Consider the following 22,685-nt stretch of genomic DNA (forward strand, 5'->3'; position numbering starts at 1 on the left):
TTATGGGCTCTGATGGAAATATAGGTGATCACAGCACAAATACAGGTTAAATGTTCTGTGGAACAGGCACAAAAGGGAGAAAATGTGTTTAGGAGTCAGAGAACTGTTGGAAAACAAAGGGAAATGTGTGACTCACTTTTCTGTCACCTCCTTCCAGTGTAGCCCTGGGCACAGGAGCAGACATTGGTCCGGACACAGTGGCCACCATTCTTACAGGGGGGGATGCAAACAGCTGGGGAGAGGAAAGGAAATGTTCTGAGCACCAAACTCACCTGGGGATCAGCACTGCCACAGCACAGGCTCCTCATTTAGGTGCCTCTGTAGGGAGGGCAGCTCACAGAGGTGTTTTTTGGGAAGGTGTCTCCCCAAAGGGTGATTTGGGCAGTTGCCTGGGTGGAGATCCTGACTCTGTGTTGTTTGTGGCACAAATGTGGGACATGGTTCCCATCACTCGAGGGTCTCTTAGACACTTAAGTGGTCAGAATATTCCCAGTGGTGTCAGATTTTTAAGTCTCTGTCAAAGGGCTCCTCAAGGGCTTCTCCCCATGAAATATAGACCAGTGTTGGCCATTTGCTAACTTGGCCTTGGTGCTGTTTCTCCTCCCTTTCTCAAAGAAGCGGAAGGAAGGGCATTGTTTTCCTTCAGCATCCATCCATTATATCCTGCCATCGATTTCAGATCCCATGAATGTTGATACTTATTTTCAAATTTTAGCTCTGTCTAAACCAGAACACTTGAGAGCAAACATTTCAAATCACCTAGATGTTGAAAATCACCTGTGTTCAAGAGCAAGATCATTGAGTTACAGTCTATAATTTTCACTCTCTCCTTCACCCCCAACATCATTAAAAATTAGTTTCCAGCAAGCTCCATTTGCAATTAGATTTTTCTGTGTGAATCATTCACTTGCAAAAATATACATCAGGACCACATGAATCTAGGAATATGGGAAACAAAAGAGAGTAAGAGCAAAGAACTTTAAATGTTGAAGTAGTTTTGATAATAAGGGTGCATTTATATTCCCAGATTCAGGAGGAGTTACTAGATCCATATTGAAAAAGAGAATTTTTCAATTCATATTGAAAAAAAGAGCACAGGGGTGCTCCAGCTGCTTGGGCCCTAAGTTCCCTTCCTTGTATGAGATACTGGGTCATTAAAAGATTAATTAATTTGCCTTCTGCAGCACAGAGTGAGTGAGAAGCCCAGGATACTGCTAGCCTCAGTTTAGAGCTGGGACAGGGACTTAAAATCAGCTCCTGCTCCATCAGAGCAATATTGGATCACATTTTTAGGGATCTGATGAAGTCCTACAGAAGTTTCCCACCCACAGCACTTTAGGGTGGTCAAGGAGGTGACATTGTGAGCCCCGTTTGAAGGTAAGTTATCACCTGGCTCTGAAACCAGTACAGTACACACCACAGGGTACCAAAATAAACAAAGCACTGCCATGCTTTCTCATTTAATTGAATAGTTGCTAATTAATGATATCACTGTTTTAGAGTAATTACTTAGTTACTATTAATGGCATCACCAATAAGTTCTTACTTCTTCCCAATAGCATCAGGAACAATAAAAAGTGGATTTATAGCAGACTATAACAACAAGGGAGTACAAGTGGATATGACAAGGAGAGTCTCTGGATATATTTCATGTGGGGGTAGGTAATGTTATGGGTATATTTATATTTTGAGCCTGGGCCCTTTATCAAGATGATAAATGAAATTTTCTTACCTCTCTGGCACTGTGGCCCATAGAAACCAGAAGGACAGGAGCACATGTTTGGCCGTACACAGACTCCTCCATTCAGGCACACAGGATTGCACACAGCTGGGTGGGAGTACAAGGTAACTTCGTGAATCTCTGATAATGTTGAACTTTTCAGAGCAGGCACTCTTTCACTGCTGCACTTGCCATTAGAATTAATATTTTTAGTGAAAAGTTTAATGCAACCCTTGCAGATCAGTTGTGCTGCAGCACTTATTCATGGTCGACACAGTGGGAGCATTTCAGAGGTGTTTTAGCATAGCTTGGGAGATGAAATATCCTATAATTTAATGTAATAATTTAATTTATTTCGGATGTATTCTTTTGATTCGCACAGTTCATTTATTTCCATTCCAGTATTCTCACCAAGCATGATCCCAAGGCAGTAAATGCAGTCAAATAAAATACACCCTGGATAACCTGGAGATGAGATATTAATTGTTTGCTGCTTTGTCTGCGTTCAGCAGAGCATTGTGGCATTTCCATGGACTTGAATAGGTGTGCACCAAAAAACCTGTTTGTTCTGCCTCATTTAAATGCCAGTTCCCACAACACATTGGCTCATTCATCACCAACAAAGCCACTGGCTGAGCTCCCTTTGCCTCTTTATGTATCTGTTATTACTCTAGATGATACAACAGGCATTGGGAATGAAAAGCTGTCTTGCATATTTCTATGTGGCAAGTACCAGACTGTTAAAAACAAAACTATTAGAATTTCAAATTGATTTAGATGGGAACTCAGTGTGTGAAGAATAAGGAATCTGATAAAGTTTTCATTGTAAAGCAGAGTGACACTTTAAACCAGCCTTTTTCTTTCTGTTTCCTTTGTCTTTCAGTACCTTACAGGATAGCTTATTAAAAATATAAATACATTTAAGCTTAAATAAATTAGGGGTCACTAAAATGTTTCAGATGAACTAAAGAAGAAATAAAAGGTCAATTTGGAAAGAGAAAAAAAAAGTGAAATTTTAGTCTAGATGAGGGGTTTTTCTGACAAAGGAACGGTAACTTATGGAGTCAAAATGGATTTAATTCATTGCTTAAGAGGAATTTGGTTTAGTAATGTCATTGTCCTGGTTACTTCATAGGTGTCCATAATCATGTCAGTCTGTCAGTGTTTATATTTCCAGGATGAAGTCCTCTTTTTTTTAATTTATTTTTTTTAATTTTATACCTGTATTCTTCCTGACATTCCTTTTATAACACTTGAGGTGGGAAACCCCAGCATGCCCACAAAATATTCTGTGCAGTGCACTCAAAAGTGTGCCAGAGAGATGAGTCTGGCAGCCTTTCACCGAAGCTGTCAGCAGACAAAAAAATCCTGCTGCTGTTATTCTGGTCTGGAAGTTACTGCTCCTGTTGCTTGTTGTCTGCCCTTCTCTTGGAATGATTCTGTTTAAAGCCACCCCAAAATAAAATTGCAGAACTCCTTGAGAAGAAAAAGCAGAGCTAGTGGGAACCAGAACAGCAGTGACAATCCCAGTCATTTCCTGTGGATCACAGCTGGGCTAATTGATGTTCCCTCAGTAGGGCTGTCATTTTAACACTTACAGGAAGAGCAACCTCCAGGAGATGGAGGTTAAAATGACATCTCTCACCTTCCAGGAAAGGTAATGCAGGCTGAAGGTGTCTCAGCCATTTAATATTCACCGTGGCAGAGGCAGACTGCCTCTGGAGCCTTCAGGTCTGGCACTGAGTCAGGGAGTTCTCATCTTTTAATATTTCACTATTTTGCACGCCTTGTCCCAGGTGAGTGCTGCAGTTTCTGTGCCTTTGGAGAAAATCCACCCCAGCTTTTAGGACTTTGATCCTGAGAAATAGGAAAATCCTGAGCTGTGTCTTTCTGTATTGAGAAATAGGTCTCTAATTCCAGTCCACACCTTGTCATTTTGGGTGGAGGTGGTTTTTCCCTGAGCTCCCCACTTGTGTGGATGCTTTCTGTAGGTGCTCTGTGAGTGAGAGATGCAGGCAGGAGGAGCAGTGTGAATTCTGGCAGCACAGCATGATAAGATTCCGTGCTCCAGAATCACACAAGCTTAAAAAGCTGCAAAAAGATTCTGTTTGTAGGTTCCCTGAGATTTAAGTAAGCATTTAAACTCAGGAATACTTACATAAACATCTAAAGTTATGAACAGTTACATAAACTCAAGCCTTTCTGAAGTTTTGCCCCTGTACTTGGTCCCCTCTTAAGCTTTAATTCTTACTTGGTCTCCTCTCCTTAGGCTTTAATTCTTTAAGCATCAATTCCCAGTTTGGGCACTGAGCTGTGGGGGGATTTCAGGGATTTTTTGGGCACTTTTGGGCAGAGGATGAGGCCCTGCCAAGCACTCACCTGTGTCACAGGAGGGGCTGCTCCAGCCCTGCCTGCACTGGCACTCGTCTGGTGACACACACACCCCCCCGTTGTGACAGTGCCTGCTGCACACCACTGCAAAACACACCAAAAACCAAAATATCTCATCACCAACGCCACTGCACATCCTAAAGCTGCCCTATTACAGCCAATAGCTGATAGTGTTAGTCCTGGAGATAAACTAAAGGTTTCCTTGATTTGCTTTCTCCCTTTCCTTGATTTGCTTTCTCTATGAGAAAAGATTTTGAAAAATCTCTTTTGAGAAAAGATTTTGAAAAGTCTTTTGAAAAGATTTTAAAAAATATGATTTTGAAAAATCAAAATATCTCATCACCAACACCTCAGCAGATCCTAAAGCTGCCCTATTACATCCAATAACTGATAGTATTAGTCCTGGAGATAAACTAAAGGTTTCCTTGATTTGCTTTCTCCCTTTCCTTGATTTGCTTCCTCTATGAGAAGCCACACAACTGAAATCCTTTGCTTTTTAAGTATTCCAGCTACTCGGTTTCATAGATAAAATTATATTCCTCTCAAGGGCAGCCTGATATTTAAATAAGCAGGGAGGTCTGTAATGATGGAAGTGCATGTGTTTTGCTGATAGAGAAGGGTTTGAAGGCTGATTTTCAGATATTTGCTGCATTGAATCTCTTTTTAAACTTGTATTGCAGAGTAGCATTACTCCTAATAGGTATGGTTGCTCTTTTGTGTTCTCAAAATTAGCATTACTACATTCACTCACAATCTTAAATTTCCTAAATATTACTATAAATAACATGCACTTTTTTTCTTCCTTTTTTGTTTGTTTTTCCAGAAGCAATTTTACGTAGAAAATGTTGAATTAGATGTGCATATTTTTACATAATTCAGCAATGCTGCTGGTAAATATATGCTCTGAAATAGCTACCGTATTCCTTGAATCCTTTGTATTCAAGAAACATTTTAAGGGAAAATGTAGGGGAGAAATAAAAGAAAAAAGGTTTTTTGGTGGTTTTCTTTTATTTTTTTTTCTCTTGTAATTTTCTGCTAATTGAAACATGTGATGAGGAAAGCCTGAGTGAGTTCATACATACTTGTTTCACACTGAGGCCCTACGAACCCATAAGCACAAGAACAGGTGTTGTGAGGCAGGCAAGTTCCTCCATGCTCACACGGGGGCTCACACTGAGCTGCAAGAGGGAAAAAACACAGTTCAAACAGGAAATTCTCTGTGGTTGTGAGCACTGCACAGGTTACTCCTTTCCCCATCCCATTTTATTAATCCAGGGAGTAATTTGGCTGAGGAAAACACTGCAGGACAGCAGCAGCCATCCCATTAGCAGCACAGCACTAATAAGCAGCTGTATGGAGTCTGCAAGGGAATGGTTTCATCATAATCATGTTTAATTTCTGAGCAGGCATGTTTTTAAGGACATGTTTTGAAGGCTAGTGATGGATGAAGCACAAATGCAGTCACAATTCAAGACCTTGCCCATCCCTCTCTAGAAATTTGCCTTGTGGATGGTCAGTAAGCCTTAACAGGTGTCAGAACTCACAATAGGGCAGAGATGACGTGTTTCTTATAGAAAAGACTTGTGTGTGGAGTTGTCAGCAAAATGGCAAACATTTAAGCAAAAAAAAGTTAATATTTAATGACTAGCATGAGCTCTGCAGACAAAGAAGTTAGATAGAGATTTCTTGACTTATTACAGTATGCAATATTTCTGTGACATGAAGAGGATGAGTGTGAAAAGGATTGCAGCTCCTGAAACAGGCTATTTGCTGAAAGCATGCTTGTTTTTCAAATGTTGATAATTTTGAAACTAAAATCTTTATTGTACAGGAAGCCAGGAAATTATGGACCCTTAAATCTAAGATCTAAGGCAGGTACCTGAGAATTCTTTTGTAACCCTCTAATAACAGATATTTGCATATGGCAAACTCAAAAGAGGAGGAGGAAGATCACAGAAGGGACAGGATGATCACTGAAGGGACAAAATCATCATAGAAGGGACAGGATGATTACTAAGACTCTAAGGAGAAACTCTGTGGCAGAAGCAGAGCAAGAAATGTGTTCCAGAGGCACCTCATGCTATTGTAAAAAGAAAAAAAGGGCACTTCACATAACAGAATGAAAAATGTCTTCCCTTGTGTGTGGGAAGTGAATACAGTGAAAAATGTTGTACTTTGGCTCACTTCACTGGCAGAGTTTTGTCTTTTATGAAGGATATGAGGCTAAGCAAGGTTATTCCAAGGAAAAAGCAAAATGAAGCTAACGAGACCTGAAACAAAGCATCTTTCATTTTAAATATTGTTACGAGGGAACAGAACCTTAATGCACCACATTTTGTTCCCAAAGCTGGAAAATGGGCTATGGAAATAGAAAGCTAAATGAAGGACTAATTCTTGGGGAGCCACATAATTTAAATGCAGTTATTGTGTTAAAGACCTCATCACCCCTTGTGATTGTCACCAGGCCGTGGAATATGAACTTTGCCATCCAAAAATAATAATCAAAGCCCTCACACATTTTCTAATTCTATTTAAAAAGACAAACTCCAAGAAGGTGCTGTTTAATAAGCCACTTTGACACAAATAGCATTGAAGAAATGTATTTGGTATTTAATGATGAAATTTTCAACGCTGCATTATGTAACTTTAGGATTTGACCTTCCTGAAAATAGAAGACTTACAAGTGTATTTTAGATCCATACTGTGTATGCTGAGAATGTCATTAAGCTAAATTTAGTTTTGATTAGATAAGGTTGAGACATTTGCAAATCAACATGAGCTTAGCTGAAATTCCAAGTATATATCTGTGGGAAAAAAAATAATAAAAAAGGAGGGATAAACCCAAATGAAGGTTGTCTGGATAACTAAATAGATTTAGAAAAAGTATTAGGAAGAAATATTAGCTGTGAAGATGATGAGGCATTGGCACAGGTTGCCCAGAGAAGTCTGCTCCATCCTTGGAAGTGTCCAAAAACCAGCTTGGATGGGGCTTGGAGCAACCTGGGATTGTGATTTCTTTGTCCCCCTTTGTAAGGGGGGTACAAAACCTGGGGAAAAATGTAACACTCTTTTAAAAGTACATGAAATGTGATTGCCTTTCCTGCAGGATGATGGTTGCATAAAGGCTCCAGGTGCCTCAGAGCTGTGCCAAGCGCGGTGACATTCAAGCGTTTTACGCTTTATTTCAGCCTGGTTTGTGTAGCACTTACAGCAAGTGTGTCCGTGTGAATAGAGCACTTCCCATCTGGCCTTTGCACATCCTGAGATGCATCTGAACTGTCAGAAAGGAACATGGTATTTTGGATATTAAAACATTTAGCTCTTACGGTGACATTTAATAGTATAATGTTTAAAACTCTTCTATTACTGGTGAAAAGCAAGAGATAAAAACTGAACACTGGCTCCTCTGTGAGAGTAAGAGTAATATTCACTTAGAAGACATTTCCCACTGTAATAGAAATATACTGCTTATGTCAAATTATTTTCCCAAACTTCTATCTTTCATCTTCTGAAATGAATACTTTTTTTCCATGAGCATTTGCTAAATTGTAGGAAGGTATTGCAGAGTTTTTATACTAAGCAGTTTTGGATAGGGAAAAATAACAGCAAAGAGGAAAACATTGCTGCAAATGGTCAATCTTGCTGTCAAGTGTACGTATGTTTATGTTTACAATTTAAAATCTGGAGGTGAAAATGGAGAAGTACATTATTGTTTCCTTTGAAAAGGCTTTTTGGGAAATATCCCCAAACTTCTATTTTCCATTAAAATGAGATCATACAGTTTTTATAAGTTTCTCTGCAATAACTTCAGGGGCACTCAGGAATACCAGATGCTGTGTTTTTCCCCTCATTTTCCATAGCCTAATCAGCAAATGTCTTCCAGGACGGAGTTATTGCTTGGCATCTCCACAGTGAGTAACTCCCTGTGCTATCCCCACGTGAGGCCCTGGGTGTGTGCAAATAAAGTCAGGCTTGGAGCTGTGAGAGCTTTGCCTGCTAAGAAATTTGCACCAAAGTCAGAGCAGGACAGACTTCACTGAAGTCTACCTTGTTTCATTGTACATTATTTATTTCCTTTCAAAGATACATTAACCTAACTTCCTAAATGTGCAGATGAAGTTTTAATGTGTTCAGGACAAGGGCAGGGTGAAAAAAGGGAAAGGAAAGTCCCCTCAGTTGTTGTTTTTTTCTTTTGGAAAGCTGTGGAGTGAAGTGTTTCTTTTGCATGTAAGATGCACAGATAAATGAAATGAAGCATAGGATTAAAACATGTGTTACTGCAATTAAATTAACTCATTGCATATTTAAATAGTCCAGCAGTTTGGGAGCCCAGTTGTGAGAGGAATGTCCAGCACAGCAACTGGAATATTAACAAGAGAAACTTGCCTGAATAAATTGGGAATAAAAGTACAGGCACCAGTGCTGGTTAGCTTGTATCAATGCATTTTGCTTTGTGAAATGTCAGCTGAGTGCTCATTTGCAGCCAAAAAATCCCAAATAAAGTGGTAGGAAAGGAGCAGAGGTTCAGAAAGGAGCAGAGCACAGAATGCCAGACTTCCTTATGGCCTGTACCAATGGTGAACTCCATCTTAATTACCATGGGCAGGGCTGAGGCCTCAGCTCAGAAAAGCTACAATGAAGGTGGAAAAGAAGCAGAAAAATATGCAAGAATAAATAAACAAAGCTATAAAAGAGCTTTTGTAGAAAGAACAAGTGAATAAGGAGGTTCTTCATAAATATATGACTTTTGGACAGAAAACTGTGAAATCAGACTTGACCTAAAAAGGGTGAACAGAGTAAAGTTCCAAGGCATCACCTTGGTGTTTTGGAGCACGTGATCCATAATTTTCGAGAAGATATTTTAGACAGTATCCCTATATCTTTCCCACATATTGCCAGACAAATGCAGTTGGCAGCTGTTGGAGAGAGGGAAAGGATTTCTGGTTTGATGGTAGATCTTTTTGGGTGTAAAAATGTCAAAACAATTAATGTGAGCTACCCAAATTTTTTTCTCATTTCGTGCGGCGGTGCATGGTGAAGTCATAATGCTTTCCCAACTACTCCATCTCATAATAACTACTCCTGTTATTATCAAAATTATGAAAAGTGGTTTTGCAATGTCAAGGCAATGCTGTGTTTTTAACTCCTGAGCAGAAAACATCACTCCCACTTTTCTAGACTTCCTATTGTTCTAGACGTCCCCTGCTCCTTGAATATACTGTACAAAGCCAATTAAATAATTCAGATTTTTACTGACTTCACCCTCTTAAGAATATTTTTCTAAAGTATTTTAACTTTATCTTTGACAGGAATTCAGAAACTCTTTTATGACTGCTGAAATACCAGAAAGATACCACTCCTTAATGGTCAACCTAATCCAAAATGGTTTTAAACAATTGTCTGTACTCTATGAAATTGGGGGCTGACTTTTTAATTGTATAGTTTAAGTGACCAGAAAATCCCTATCAAAAGAGCTTGGAGTCAGGGAAACAAAAGAAGAAAGGATGACAAGAAATTTGGTTTAAATCCTTATGTTTCATCAGTTTTCAGGTCTAGGTCTCAGAAAGAAGCCCAACAATGATACCCAGAGCAGAATTTTTCATCCAGATCAATTCTGTTATCAAATGGAAAGGCAGTGTTCCACCTTGGGGCACCTTAAGGAGCTCCAGGGGTCCAACAGCTGCTCTCAGGCAGTGCCACATGCACAGACCCTGGGGAATGAGCTGAGCCCAGGGAAATGGCAGTATTTTCCCCTTTTCCTTGCCCAGTCTATGCAGCAGCTTTGCAAGTGATGCACCTTGGCAGAGTGGGGAACAGAGGCAGGATGGCAAGGAGCTGCTCTAGGGGGGCTAACAACACTAACAAATATTTCAGAGTGTTAGCCCCAAGTGTTACACATCACTGCAGCACATGTGCCACAGAAAAAATGTCAGAAATGCTTTGACATCTGATACCAATCCTGTCTGGGCTCCTTTTGCATCATTACAGTGCTAGGTTTTTATTCAACTGGCACATGGAGCTGAAATGTGTACAAGCTCTGTTTGTGCTCTGCTGCTCCTGCAGTGCTCCTGGGCAGGTGATTCGTGCTGTCCCAAAACCTGCTGGAAGGAAACTGTACCAATGCATTGGTTTTTACTGCAGAAATCCTTGGAAACAGCACTCAGAGTGAAAATTAGGTATTTAGCAAAACCTCCCTCATCACCAGAAGGGTGCTCGGCTGAGATCACTCCAGAAATGCCAGAGAGCATCTTCTGCTGGAGAAAATGTGGGAGAATCCAGTGGACTACAGCAGGCCTCTCCTCCTCTATTTTTTTTTTTTTATTTTTGACTGTCTCCAAAACACTGCTCTGAAATGAAGATTTTAAAGCCCTGTTGGGCTGTGAAGTCTTAATATTCAGCTACTACAAAAAGATCCTATTTCCTCTGTGCAGGAAGGGAAAAGAACTGCAGAGCCTTGAGGAACTGTTTCATCTCCCCTCACCTGCAGAGGACATGGCTGCTGGTAGAAGGAAAATAATCTGTAATCTTAATAATAATAATAATAATAATAATAATAATAATAATAATAATATTCTTTATAATAATAATATTACACCAAAGCAGGAGGAGCAAAAGCAGGGTTCTGCTTCTGGCAGACAACACAGATGTCAGCAGTGGTGGAGTGATCCAAATGGAAATTGCTGAAATAGTCTGAAAATGTCTCAGTTTGGATATCTAAATTTGAGCCAAACACACTGACATTTAGCTGTGTTTGTCCAAGAGAGGGTAGGAGGTTACTCCTGATGGTCCCCAGGGCTCTCTTCCGTCCTGTGGTCCTGAGATTGTGTCACCCCCAGTGCAGGGTGACAAAACAGAGAGAGAGGAATTCCAACTGGACTGTGACAGGCAGGCTGAGGGGCTTGTCCAGAGGGATTATTATATTAAAGATATAAAATTTTATATATAAAAATATAAAAGATCTTTATCTGTTAAATATATAAAATGTATATATTGTATAAGTTGTAAAAATGTGTATATATATAATGTATATGTGTATATATATATTTTATACATAGTATAAATGTAGATATATATATATATATAACATTTTATATTAAAGATATAAAATATGTTATGAATTACTTTAGGAAAGAAATTAGTTTTCAGAATGCTGCTTATGTTTATTTCCTATGAGTCCTCCAAGCCTGGTTTTGAATCTGCACATTTGGAAAGAAATAAATTGTATTCTATCACAGCATACATACCATTTGGTGAAGTACTTCTTATTTTAGATTATTTTCAGACATTCTTATTAAACAAAGGTCACATCCCCTTAAGATCCAAAGGCATTAAAACTTGCTATCAGCAGGCTGGCTCTTTTATCTTGTTGAATTTTGATATGAAATAAGATGGTGACAACTATCAATAATGTCTGAGTCTCTTGACATTTTTGCTGGCTTGCCAAGGATGTTGTGTTGAAGCCTGGAGACTTTGCAAATGTTGCTCTCATCCAAGCTTTGATTTTTTGCCCAGTATTTGTGCCTCCTGCTCTCAGAGGGCACTGCTGTCTTGAGGGGAGTTGGTGCAGGGTGGGCATCCCAAGGTGCTGATAGCTGAGGCTGTGACAGGCCTTAATCCAAGAAATCACCCTCATTTTTCAGCCTTGTTTGTCATGATGGATTCCCTTCATCTGACATGGGAAGGGACACCCACGGCTGGAGGTACAATGGGTGCTGTTCACAGCACTGGCTCTGCTCCAGGCTGCAGGTGGGCAGGGGGCTCAGGATGGGGAAGAGAAGGGAAGGGACAGAACAATTAATTGAGCCAGGTGTCATGGTCACTGACAAGAGACAAAAAAAGATGTTTGTGCATCATGTCATCAAGCCCCAAGATGCAGAATGCTGTTGGTAATAAAGTATTTCATCCTAAGGACTCTCCAGGGAGACTTTCAGTAATAGCAGTAACTGAAGGAAACATCTCAAAGCAAAAGGCAGAGGCAGATTTACATTTTAACGTAGATTTATGTTTTAAGGAGTAATCTGATGGGTCTGCTAAACACACAGCAGCCTTACGTCCAGACTGTAAATATTCATATGGACATGGGATGGGTTTTTGAGGAGAGGCCTTCCTGTGGCCAGACTTGCTTTGAGCTTCCCAGCACCAGAACCTGCTTGGTGCTTTTCCATCTCTAGGTATAAACCAGAAGTTAAAGACAAACTCCTTTGTGCCAAGTAACTCTAAATCCTTTAGGAGGGGTGTTTCAGAGATGTGCAAATAGGCAAAAAAATGGAGTGCTCAAGATTACAGGAATCTTTTTTGTACATTTTGTACTATATCTCCAATAGTGCTCTGTTGTAGTTGCAGCAGTGCTGGGGGCTTCACTCTCCCAAAAAACCTGGCTCACAGCAAGGTCCTTCCCAGTACATCATGGCTGAGATTCCCCTGCTCTGTGCATGAGGAATGAGTCACCAGATGAGAAAGAGGGGAATGAATGTTACAAATGCTTTTGCTTTGTGTGGTGGAAGGCCAGTTAAGATATCAACTTATCAGAAGGATGTCAGCAAAAGGTGTGATTAATGATAGCAAAGGTAGGGAATTCATTGCTTCAACAAAGTACATAATCCTGTGGGTTTATGGAGGGATTCTCAGGTGTCTAATAAATAACTCAATATACTGTGAAAACCCTTCTGGTGCTATGCCTTTCAGATGACAAGTTCAGTTTCACATTTGAGATATTAGATAGATATTTACAAGTAATTTTTAAGATATTAGAAAAATTAATTTTTTCTTGTATAGAGAAGTAGAATAAATTTTTCTCTTTCTCACAAAAATTTTATATAGTTTTGAATGCGATGACTTTAGTAGAATGAATCTGGCATTAAGCAAGATCACAATCTGTCCCTGGTTTTAATAGATTAGATGGTATCAAATAAACAGATCATTTTTGTAAGCAGAAAGAGTTGTTTCAAAGGTATAGGTTTTATTTATTATTTTGAAATAGAATTGGTTTTGAAAACAGAATGGCCCCAAAATTCTCCAAATTCATAATAAAAAATAATTTTTACTTTGGAGAATTATTAGACTTGGAGTTATTAGAGCATTTAAAAGAGGATTTTCTCCCTTACCTTCACATGTAATTCCATCACCACTGTATCCAGGGGGACAAGGACCACACTGGAGCTCTCCATCCTCAGCTGGCTGGCACTGCACACCCGTGAAACAGGGCAGCTCAGCACACACTGCCCCACTGCTGCTTTTGGGCAGCCCCACAGCCGCCCTTGCTCTGCTGAAGCCCCTCCTGGCTGCTGAGGGGTGTGCTGGGAGCCTTGCTCCAGGAGCAGAGCCTGCACCCCGGGATGGAGCAGCCAGGGAAGGGCCCAGCCATTGGGGAGGCACAGGGCGATGCGCGGCCACGGGAGATGCTCTGGGCTGCTCAGTTGGGAAACCATGGGGTGCTTTGTTCCTCGGGACTGAGAGTCCACTGGGCCATTTCCTGGGAGGATAACCATGCCTGGAACGGGTCTGTGAGCTTGCAGGGAATGAGCCTGGATTGGTGTTGGGAAGAGGAGGAATAGTCCGTGCTGTCATTTCTTTGTGCTGCTGAAAATGGACAGGGGGGTGGGAGGTCACACCGACACCTGGGGCTCTGGGCTCTGGCTCCTCATGCAGAAGGGGTGTGAGATCACTTTTCTCAAGGAAAGGTTGTTTCTCAGGTGCTGCGAACTCCATATCAGGCTGTTTTTCTGGTGATGTCTGAGCTTGGGAAGTTTCCCTTTCCATTGTAAGGGATGGAGTGTGAATGGCTGTGGGGTTTCTTTCCAAAAGGAATGTAATATCTTGTCTTGGCATTTGGGGTTGGGAAAGAAGGGAAAATACATTTCTTGATGTCTTAGATACATCTTGGTGAGAGTCTCCAACATCTTCAATATTTCTTCCAGCAGAGTCCGCGTGGGTTTGGAAAGATCTTGAAACTAGGGCAGAAGGAAGATAAATATTAGCTAAATTTTCTGGTCTAGATTTGAAAGGGACCACAGTGAACCTTTGAGTTTGGAACAAACAACAAAACATTGATTCTAGAAATAAAAGAGTTAATTATCAGATATTACAGGTTTATGCCAACTGGTTTAGAAATTACATGGGGTTGTCTGCTGTGGGTGACACCAGCACTTATGCAAAGGGAAATGCAATGATGACACTCGAAGGGTGGCATTCATGAACCAGAAGAAATATATTTTTTGTAGCAAGTCTCAGGGAAGGTCAGGCATTATTTGAGTTGCAGCACTGGGCTGACATGCAGGGGTTAAATTGCAGCCAAGCAAAATCTTGCAGTGCTGCTTTACTAATTTTGGCTTGCACTAGTCCGTGAGGTTTTGGTACTGCGCTCCTTCTTTGTGGTGAATCTTCCAGTTCTTGACCTCCTGAGCCAGGATTTGCTTCTTATTACCTGCCTGTGCTGGGAAATGCTCTGAGGGCATAACTCAGAGCTGCATTCCAGCTCTTTGAGTCAAGGAGACAGAACACCACAGCTTGGCACAGATGGATGCTGGAGGTGGAGAAACACACAGTGTCAACATGGCCCTCGCCAAGAGCGTGCCCTGGAGAGGCTCCAGTGCCATCACAGCACTGGGTGACTCTGGAACGCTTCTGCAGCCCTTCTGATGGCAAAGGGAAGTTTTAGGGAAGCTTTTAAAGGAGACAAATGGAAGAGCTTTGTTGGCGCTGTGCACAGCTCCCTGCAGACGTCGGGGGCGGCGTGCGAGGTTTGTTACTGTCACCCACTTGTCCCAGAGCCAGCCACCTTTTCAGCTGTGTAAGGAGGGATGATAGATGGGCAGAGGGGACTCTGTGAAGGGCCTTGAAAGTGGAGACGAGGAGCTTGAATCAATACTTTCAGGAAGATTAATGGCCATCTGCTGACGCTAATGAATGGAAGAGTCTATTTTTAACCGGTTCTGGCACACTCACTCTGTAGGATATGGAATATATTGGATCCTGAACAACAACCCTTGCTTGGTTCTGGGGTTAACCCCATGCAGGATGCACCTCTTTCTTTAAATATAAATATTAATCACTTTCTAAAAACTCCCATTGATGGAGATCTTAACCATATTTAGCAAGGAATGCTTGGCAAGGGTCAGATGAAAGTTAGGGCATTGACTGGACCAAAACAAATCCTGGCAGACAAAGCAGTGTTTATTTGGCTGATAAATAGTGTCATTCTGCTGGCAGCTGATGAGTTTCTACTGCCCTGAAGCACAATGTTTTGGAGATTTACAATGGTGCTGGATCGAGCTGTGGCCATCATCAGGTAAATATCTGTATTTAGTGGAGCGGAAGGCAAATACATGGATTTCAGTATCCCAAGTAAGGCTGGTGAATGATGAGGGACACACAGTGGGAGAACAAAGATGATGAAGCAGGAGGACATCAGCAAAAAGAGCATGTGAAGATAGGAGAAGTCAAAGGATTTTTAAAAATGAATGAATGAGAGAAAGATGAAAGAAGTATCTCCACAGAAAATTATCGGTAATAGATGATCATTATAGCCCTTAGAAAATTTTATTCAGGGACAAGAAATCAACAGGAATGACAGTAAAGGGCTGAATGACCTCTCTGACAAATTTCCAAAATGAGCCCTGATTATAGCTTTGAGCTCCTTCCACTGTGTCATAATTAAATGGGTTTTCCTCCCAATTAAATTTGAGCAACTAGTAAGGGGATCAGACTGACTACCTGAGAAAGAGAAATCTTTTATTTCTTTAGCAGATAATAGAGGTGAGATACCCATCCTTCAAATAAACTTCATCTTTCCCTGTAAGGGGGAGCATATTTTTGGAATATTTCTGTGATAAGGTAATTTTTACATCTCAAATGCTACCAATGCAGAATAGTGACACATTTTTGTTGATCATTCATTATGATATATACTGATAAAGGTCTCTCAGCCACTCTGTAGAGGTGACTAAACTTCATAGGATATTGGTGTCATTCAAGGCTGTTGACCAGAGTGCCCTCTCGGCTTTCATTGTTTCAGATTTTTGCTTGCATTGACAGGGTGCAATTTAGTTCAGGTAAGAACACGATAGATTTTTCTCTGGAATACCTGAAAATTTCTTTCTGCAGCCCTCCAAGTATCTAAATAAGCTTAAACAAAGAAAACAAACCAAAAGAATGCAGACTCAGTTATCTGTAGTCGGCAGCTTTCTCAAATTCTGCATTACTTCAATTTATTTTCCTTGCTGTTGATCAATACCTTCAAATGTGTAACGCATTATCAATGCAAACTGTGAGTGTGTGAATTTGGTTTTCCCTGCTATGGCAGCCTATGATTGCATATTGGACTGGGTGAAATCACCACAAAAACCCCACTAGGTGAAGTGCTCAAGGTTGTATGGTGGAACAAACCCACATTTTCACTTTCTGTCAGTGTTTCTGCCCAAACTAATGGGGAGATGGGCAGCAGTGGAATAACTGAGTTTATTTTTTACGGAAGTAGATAAGGGACAGAGATTCTGCTGCTCTGCTCCAGCTGGGCATGGCAGGACCTCTGATCTCATTGATGCTCTATGAGCAGAGATCATTCCTGTATGGATCAGGTCCCAAAAAGACAGATCCCTCTGCTGTCCCCCCTCTGGGGAGCATTGGAGCAAGGGTGACAGAGAGCAAATTTCTGAGACTCAGGTTTAACCTCCCTCATCCAGCTGGACACCAGGACACTTCCCATCCATGTGGGGCAGGGGTCCCCCAGCCTGTGACCCTCCAGCCTCTGGTTCTCCCAGGGTTTCCCACTGGGATTTCACAAATCAGAGCTGTCTCAGCCAGCCCCTGGTTCTCCAGTGCCATCATGGTGTTGCTAAGGCACAGCAAATCTGTAGGATCCACATCATTCCCAAGGGAATAAAAATAACCACTGAGACTGGTGAAAACAGCCATTCGCAGAGAAGGCTCTTAAACCCAGGGTGAGACATCAGCATTCTGAAACAGAAAAGAAATCCAATATATTTTTTCTATTCTGAGTTTATTTTTCTATTCTGAGTTTGTTTGGTTGGAGCTTTGGAGGTTTTTTTGGGTTTTTTTTTGGTTTTTTTGTTTTTTTTTTTTACATTTACAGTATTTCAAAAAAAGACCAGATCCAGACTGTTATTAAGAGAAGTCATATCCCCTTCTGACCCCACCTATTTCTGCTGCCACTGAAGCAGCACACATTTCACAGCCTGCCTAGAGCAGGGTGTACCAGGCTGGTTGCCATATTCCTTGGTGCTGTTCCCCCACATCTCCGCTGGTTTTTAGACTTACACACTTTCACACTGTTCTTCCCAAGCCACGTGCCTTGGAGCCCCATCTTGACCAAAACTGGCAGCTGAAACTTCAAACTCTTGCCTAAGCTGCTTGCAGATATGAGTATTTATCACTTTTCCATTGCCATGATTCTCTTTGTAGCTGTTAGAGTTAGAAACTTTCCTTTTGGGTTTTAAATATGAGTGTAATTTTATATTTGTGTAATGATTTGAGCATCACCACGTAATCTCAAGTGGTTCTCTCCCTTTTAATTTAATAAAATACCCCAAACCAATCTGATCTTCAGGTGGAGACTGGCTCCTTCTCCCTTAACGCCTCTGGATGTGGCCACCTCTGCCTGTGACTTCAGAGGATTATGGGCACCTTTAATTCTGCTTGAGTTACAGCTCCTTCAGAATTCTGTGAGCAGCTTAAGGATTCATTACTAACACAATTCAATAAATTTACAATTTGTGTAGTTTTAGAGCTATTAACATTTAGTAGTACCTGCTGTCCAGCCCATTTCTCATTCAGAAGAATGTTGGCAGAGAAATGCTCTTTTGACATATTACACTGTGTGGGTCATCATTTAAAATTTGAGACATCTATCAGCACATAAATCTTATTTAAAATGTCAAGAGAGAGCAGAAAAATTACACTGGCCTAAGAAGTCTTGTTACTAGAGTGCTAAGGATATTCCCATTTCCCTCTGTATGTTTCCATGTTAATATTTGCTTCTGTATTTACTGAGTGAGAAAAGGGAAATAAGAGCAGCTGTCAATAGGATGCTCCAGGGAAATTCTGCTTTTTTCATAAACTCCTAGCTTCCTCTTTTATATTATTATGTTCTGGCATTACTTTCTTTTCCACTTAGAGTATGTTTAATTCCTACATCTCTTGTTTTGCCATCCAGTCATATCCTAATGTCTTCCCTCTCCTAAATATAACATATATAAATATATATAACATAGTTTTGATTCTCCTTTCCTTCCTCTTAAGAATCCAGAAGCTCCCCACATTAGATGCTGGGTGGAATTCCCAGTCCCCATATCCCTTCTCCAACAATCCCAGAATAAATTCCTCAGCAGCTTAGTGAAATACAGCTTCAAACTCCCAAGTTTTACAAAGATTTACTTCCAAAAAAAAGCATTTCAAAGGCTCCTTGTGATTGGGATATTAGTGTAAATTTAGATAGGAGCCTAATTTTTGACCTAATGATCCTTTACATATTTTTTAATGTAAAAAAGTGGAAAGTCAAATGCGGTGTGCCTGACATCCACACAGCTCAGCACAGAGCAGAGCAGTCACACAACTGTCTCTCCATCTCCACAGGAGTATTCAGTCCTTGTGCTCTCAAACCACCACTTCTGTGATGGGCAAATTTACTCACTTGATGCTTTAATGATGAAATTAAAAGGTGAACATCTAGTTCACTATCCCTGAGCTCTTTCAGCCTGGTAGAAAATGAGATTGTGTCGCTGATGTTGCTGTCTGGTGAGCAATTTTCTTCCCCTTCACCTACCAAAATCATGAGCAGCAGGGAATGGTTTGTGAACTCTGCATCACTCTGATTATAACAACTCCTCTGCTCTCTGTTTGCCAACGTGGCTGCAGCTGCACATACACAATTCCCTAACACCATTCAGAATTTTCAAGGCAAATTTGTCTTGTGCCAATGAAATACAGAATCATTCTGTTTTAACACAACACTTGTGGGGAGGAGAAAACCTGGGATCTTCAGTCAGCTCACCCACTAAACCTTGTTTAGGAGACTTTCTGTGTTCAGAGCAAATGATTCCCACAAATAGAAGGGAGTCTAGACTCTAAACCTTTTCCAGTTCTAGGATCCTTTTCCAGTTTCTAGATCCTTTTGCAGTTCTGGGATGTTGAAAACCTATGTGAGTATACAAGAAAATGTTACCTGAGTGTGAGGTAGTGAGTTTGCTTATGTCACGTTAAAGGTCATTTATAATTTTTGCATCACTGTGCAGTTCATTTGCTTCAAAGTTTTCAGAGCAATATAATTGACATCTCAATTTATTAACTGCTGTCTTTAAAGAAAATGGGGATTTTGAGATAGCTGGTCAGGAAAGAACCAGTTCATGAAGATATAAATGATAATATTGACTGCTTGACAAAGTTTTCAGTCTGATCTAAGATGTGTCAAGGAATACATAAAGATTATCCCTTTCATACTGAACAAATACAAAACAATTGTTAGAAAGATTTTGCTAAGGCATAGCTCTTTTTTAATTGGGAATATTTTTCCATTTGTAAAACTCTTTCAACAGAAAGCATTGTGATTCAGAATTTAAGAAACAAAAAACCTTTCATGACATTTAAGAGATTGTGGAGATTAATTAAAGAGTAATTATGAAGATTACATGACAGAAAAAACTAAGAAGAACAAAGAGTTGGGGCACTAATAGTGCCTTAGTTTATAGTCATTTAAGCCAGATTTCTCATAGATTTAAGTGATCAGCCCTTTTTTTGGCCTCCTGGGTAGATAAGAGTACTATTAGGCCATGAATTGGAGTCGTAGTCTGACACTCAGGTCTGAAACTGATAAAACAGCTTTAAATATGAAGTTTATTCTAGTACATTACATTTCCCCCTCTTATGAGGATCTGCTTTCCAAGTGAGATTTGTGGGACTAGACATCATATACAGGCAAAGTGCAGGAAGGTGATTAACACAATGAGAGAAAAATGGGTCTTTGAGGAAAAGAATGTATTTTGAACTCTTTGTTTTCAGACTCTGTTGGGGGGTTTTCTTTGTTTCTTTAGTGATTTTTTCTGTATGTTTTCAATACAAATTTTACCATCAGGGGCACCAGAGACAGCATTTTTAAAATGGTGCAAGAATTACTGATTGCAGATATGAACATGCTCCCCACACAAGCATTTTTTCCCCTTCTCTACCAACAATTTTCTTTATCAGTATCTTTTTTTTTTTTGGATTGACTATGGAGGTTTATAAACCTGCTATGTTTTTACAAGCAATGCTTTCTCAAACACCTCTTCTACCTTCCAGTTTATTTCAAGATTTAATTGAAAACTTCCCGCGTGTGGGTTGGAAAGAGCTCGGGATGTTTGAAGTGCTCTCACCCTGGCACAGGATCCGTGCTCCCCTCTCTGCTTTGTTGCCAGATCTCCTTCCGTGCTCTTTGTATCCCTTGGGTCCAACCCCTTTTCTTCTGCTGCTGCTTTCACAAGTGCTCTTCCTGTGCTTTCCTCTCAATTCCCAGCCAAGAAAACAGAAAGGGAAGGAGAAGTGTGGTTGTGTTTCAAAACACACCCTGGATCTCCCACTTAATCCCTCCGCAGCTGATTTATCACCTTTCCTTTCATTGTCCCTTGTCCATCTCAGGTGTGAACTTTTACCCCTCCTCTTTTGTGTTCTGCCTCCTCCAACTATTGGAGCCTGAAGCTGCATTATTTCAGCAGCTACAAAGGTGGTGCTAAGACTGAGTTCATGGGACCAAATTATATTTTCTATTCAAGAATTGACACTATGTTTTACTTCTCAGAAGTGAGATAGATGGAAAAATTAATAGAAACTGTGTACTTATCTGATGATGCCTCGTGGGTCTTCAGGCTCTCTCATGGCATGAACAGATTGATAGATATATACAAAATAGGCTAAATTAAGGCAGATCATTTGTGAAGCATCCCTGTCTAATACTCTGAAATATCTATGTAGAATCCTTTAGAAGAGTAATAATAGATTATAAAGAAAGTTCATTTCTTCAAAAGAAAAGCCCTAATATTTCTTCAAAGAAAAAAATAGCTGAAATACTTCAAAGTATTTCAGCAAAGAAATAGCAAAGAATAAATTACTGAAATACTTCTTTTATTCAATTCAAGAAATAAATGGTCCAAAACAATAATTATGTTGTTTTGGGCTGTAAACATAGAAAAATTGAGCTATTTTACATATGAAAGCCAAGACACAAAGTGAACTATGCCTTACTGGGAACCAGTAATGAATCTATTTAAAAATCATGTAAGCATGCATAAATACTCTTAGTGAATTCATGCTTTTATGGAATTCTTCACAATTTCAACTGATTAGGTTGACAAGTACCTAGACTTTCTTTCCAATTTAGAAAGTAGAAGGCAAGGAATTACAATAATAAGATTTTAGACGGCGTGGCACAGAAGAACTTAGCTGGTTCTCTTTGAGAAAACAAAGGTTGGAGTGGATACCTTTTGAGGTTCCTTCCAACATTGTTATTCTGATTCTCTGAAATTCTAAATCTAACATATTATCAGCATGGGAAATTATTTTCTCCTCCATCCCAGAGGATCAGCTGCCTTGTGTTGGCTATAGGCTGTTGCTGTGTCCCTCCAGGAATGAACCAACCCCATGTGATGTGTAACATTTAGGGCAAAATTCACGTGATTTGGCAGTGGAAACCCCCTGGTTCTGCAAGAAAGTCCTGTGAAGTCCTACTATGCCTTCATACACCTGTTCAAAACCAGCAAGATGCTTAGGAACTGGTCCTAAATTTGTCCTGACCGTGATAAGTCTGTATATTTCACACCTATATTTGTTTAAATCCTGTACTGTGTTGTATTTTGTGTTGTTTCTGAGTCTATTCTCTTCAAATCCTTCTTTGCTTTATCCCCTAGTACAAAGGCTCTTGTGTTGCTTTAATGGGGCCAGGATATTGGTCCAGTCTGAGTTACTTCCAGGTCTAAAGGGGCCTTTAAGTGCCTTTAACAAAACAGCAATCTTGTCAAATTTGTGCAAACAGGGCTGGCTCCCTTTAAAAGCTGCGTGCTATTATGGCTGGATGATTAAATGACCCTGGAAATTCTAAGAGAAGATAATCTTGCTCTGCTCTCTCAATGTAGAAAAAAACCTACTGAGGCTGTATCCTGTGCAGATTATTTGTTGGAGACTGAGTTGTTATTATCACTTAAAAGTCATGATGGCCCAGTGATTGCTTAAGCAAAAGGTGGCACATTCTTGGTAGGAGAGAAATGTAATCTGTACTTGATATTCTGATTGAATGTAAATATTATTCATGGCATATAGCTGAGTCCTCTTCCCTAGTGGTTTTATGGCTTGGGCTTCATTGGTCTTCTATTGCTGAGCTATATCATTTCCTAAATATATCATCTGTATTGGAAGCACTTAACAAGTCCTGGATTGACAGAGTGTATGGATCAGTGAAGCTGGAGACCATTTATCTTTTAAATTATCTAAACATATTCTTCCCACTGTGTCTACTTTGCTTGTTATGTTTGGGTCATGGCATATACTGTAAAGGTCTCTTGATATTTTTCTGAAAATACTTAATATTTTATGA

At 40.2% G+C, this 22,685-nt stretch overlaps 1 protein-coding gene across 1 annotated transcript in view; it reads right to left on the minus strand.

The window, feature by feature from the left end:
- The window catches only part of LOC128938258 (von Willebrand factor D and EGF domain-containing protein-like), a 171,944-nt gene that overhangs the window by 23,059 nt on the left and 126,200 nt on the right, over positions 1-22,685 (minus strand). The window contains 5 exon segments of the mRNA XM_054278405.1: positions 137-232; positions 1,733-1,828; positions 4,100-4,195; positions 5,194-5,289; positions 13,216-14,061. Of these exon segments, the coding sequence (XP_054134380.1) occupies positions 137-232; positions 1,733-1,828; positions 4,100-4,195; positions 5,194-5,289; positions 13,216-14,061 (1,230 nt within the window).

The sequence above is a fragment of the Melozone crissalis genome, unplaced genomic scaffold (genome assembly GCF_028551555.1).
Source record: "Melozone crissalis strain CALT ecotype California unplaced genomic scaffold, PUWL_Pcris_2 ptg000023l_1, whole genome shotgun sequence".
NCBI lineage: Eukaryota > Metazoa > Chordata > Aves > Passeriformes > Passerellidae > Melozone > Melozone crissalis.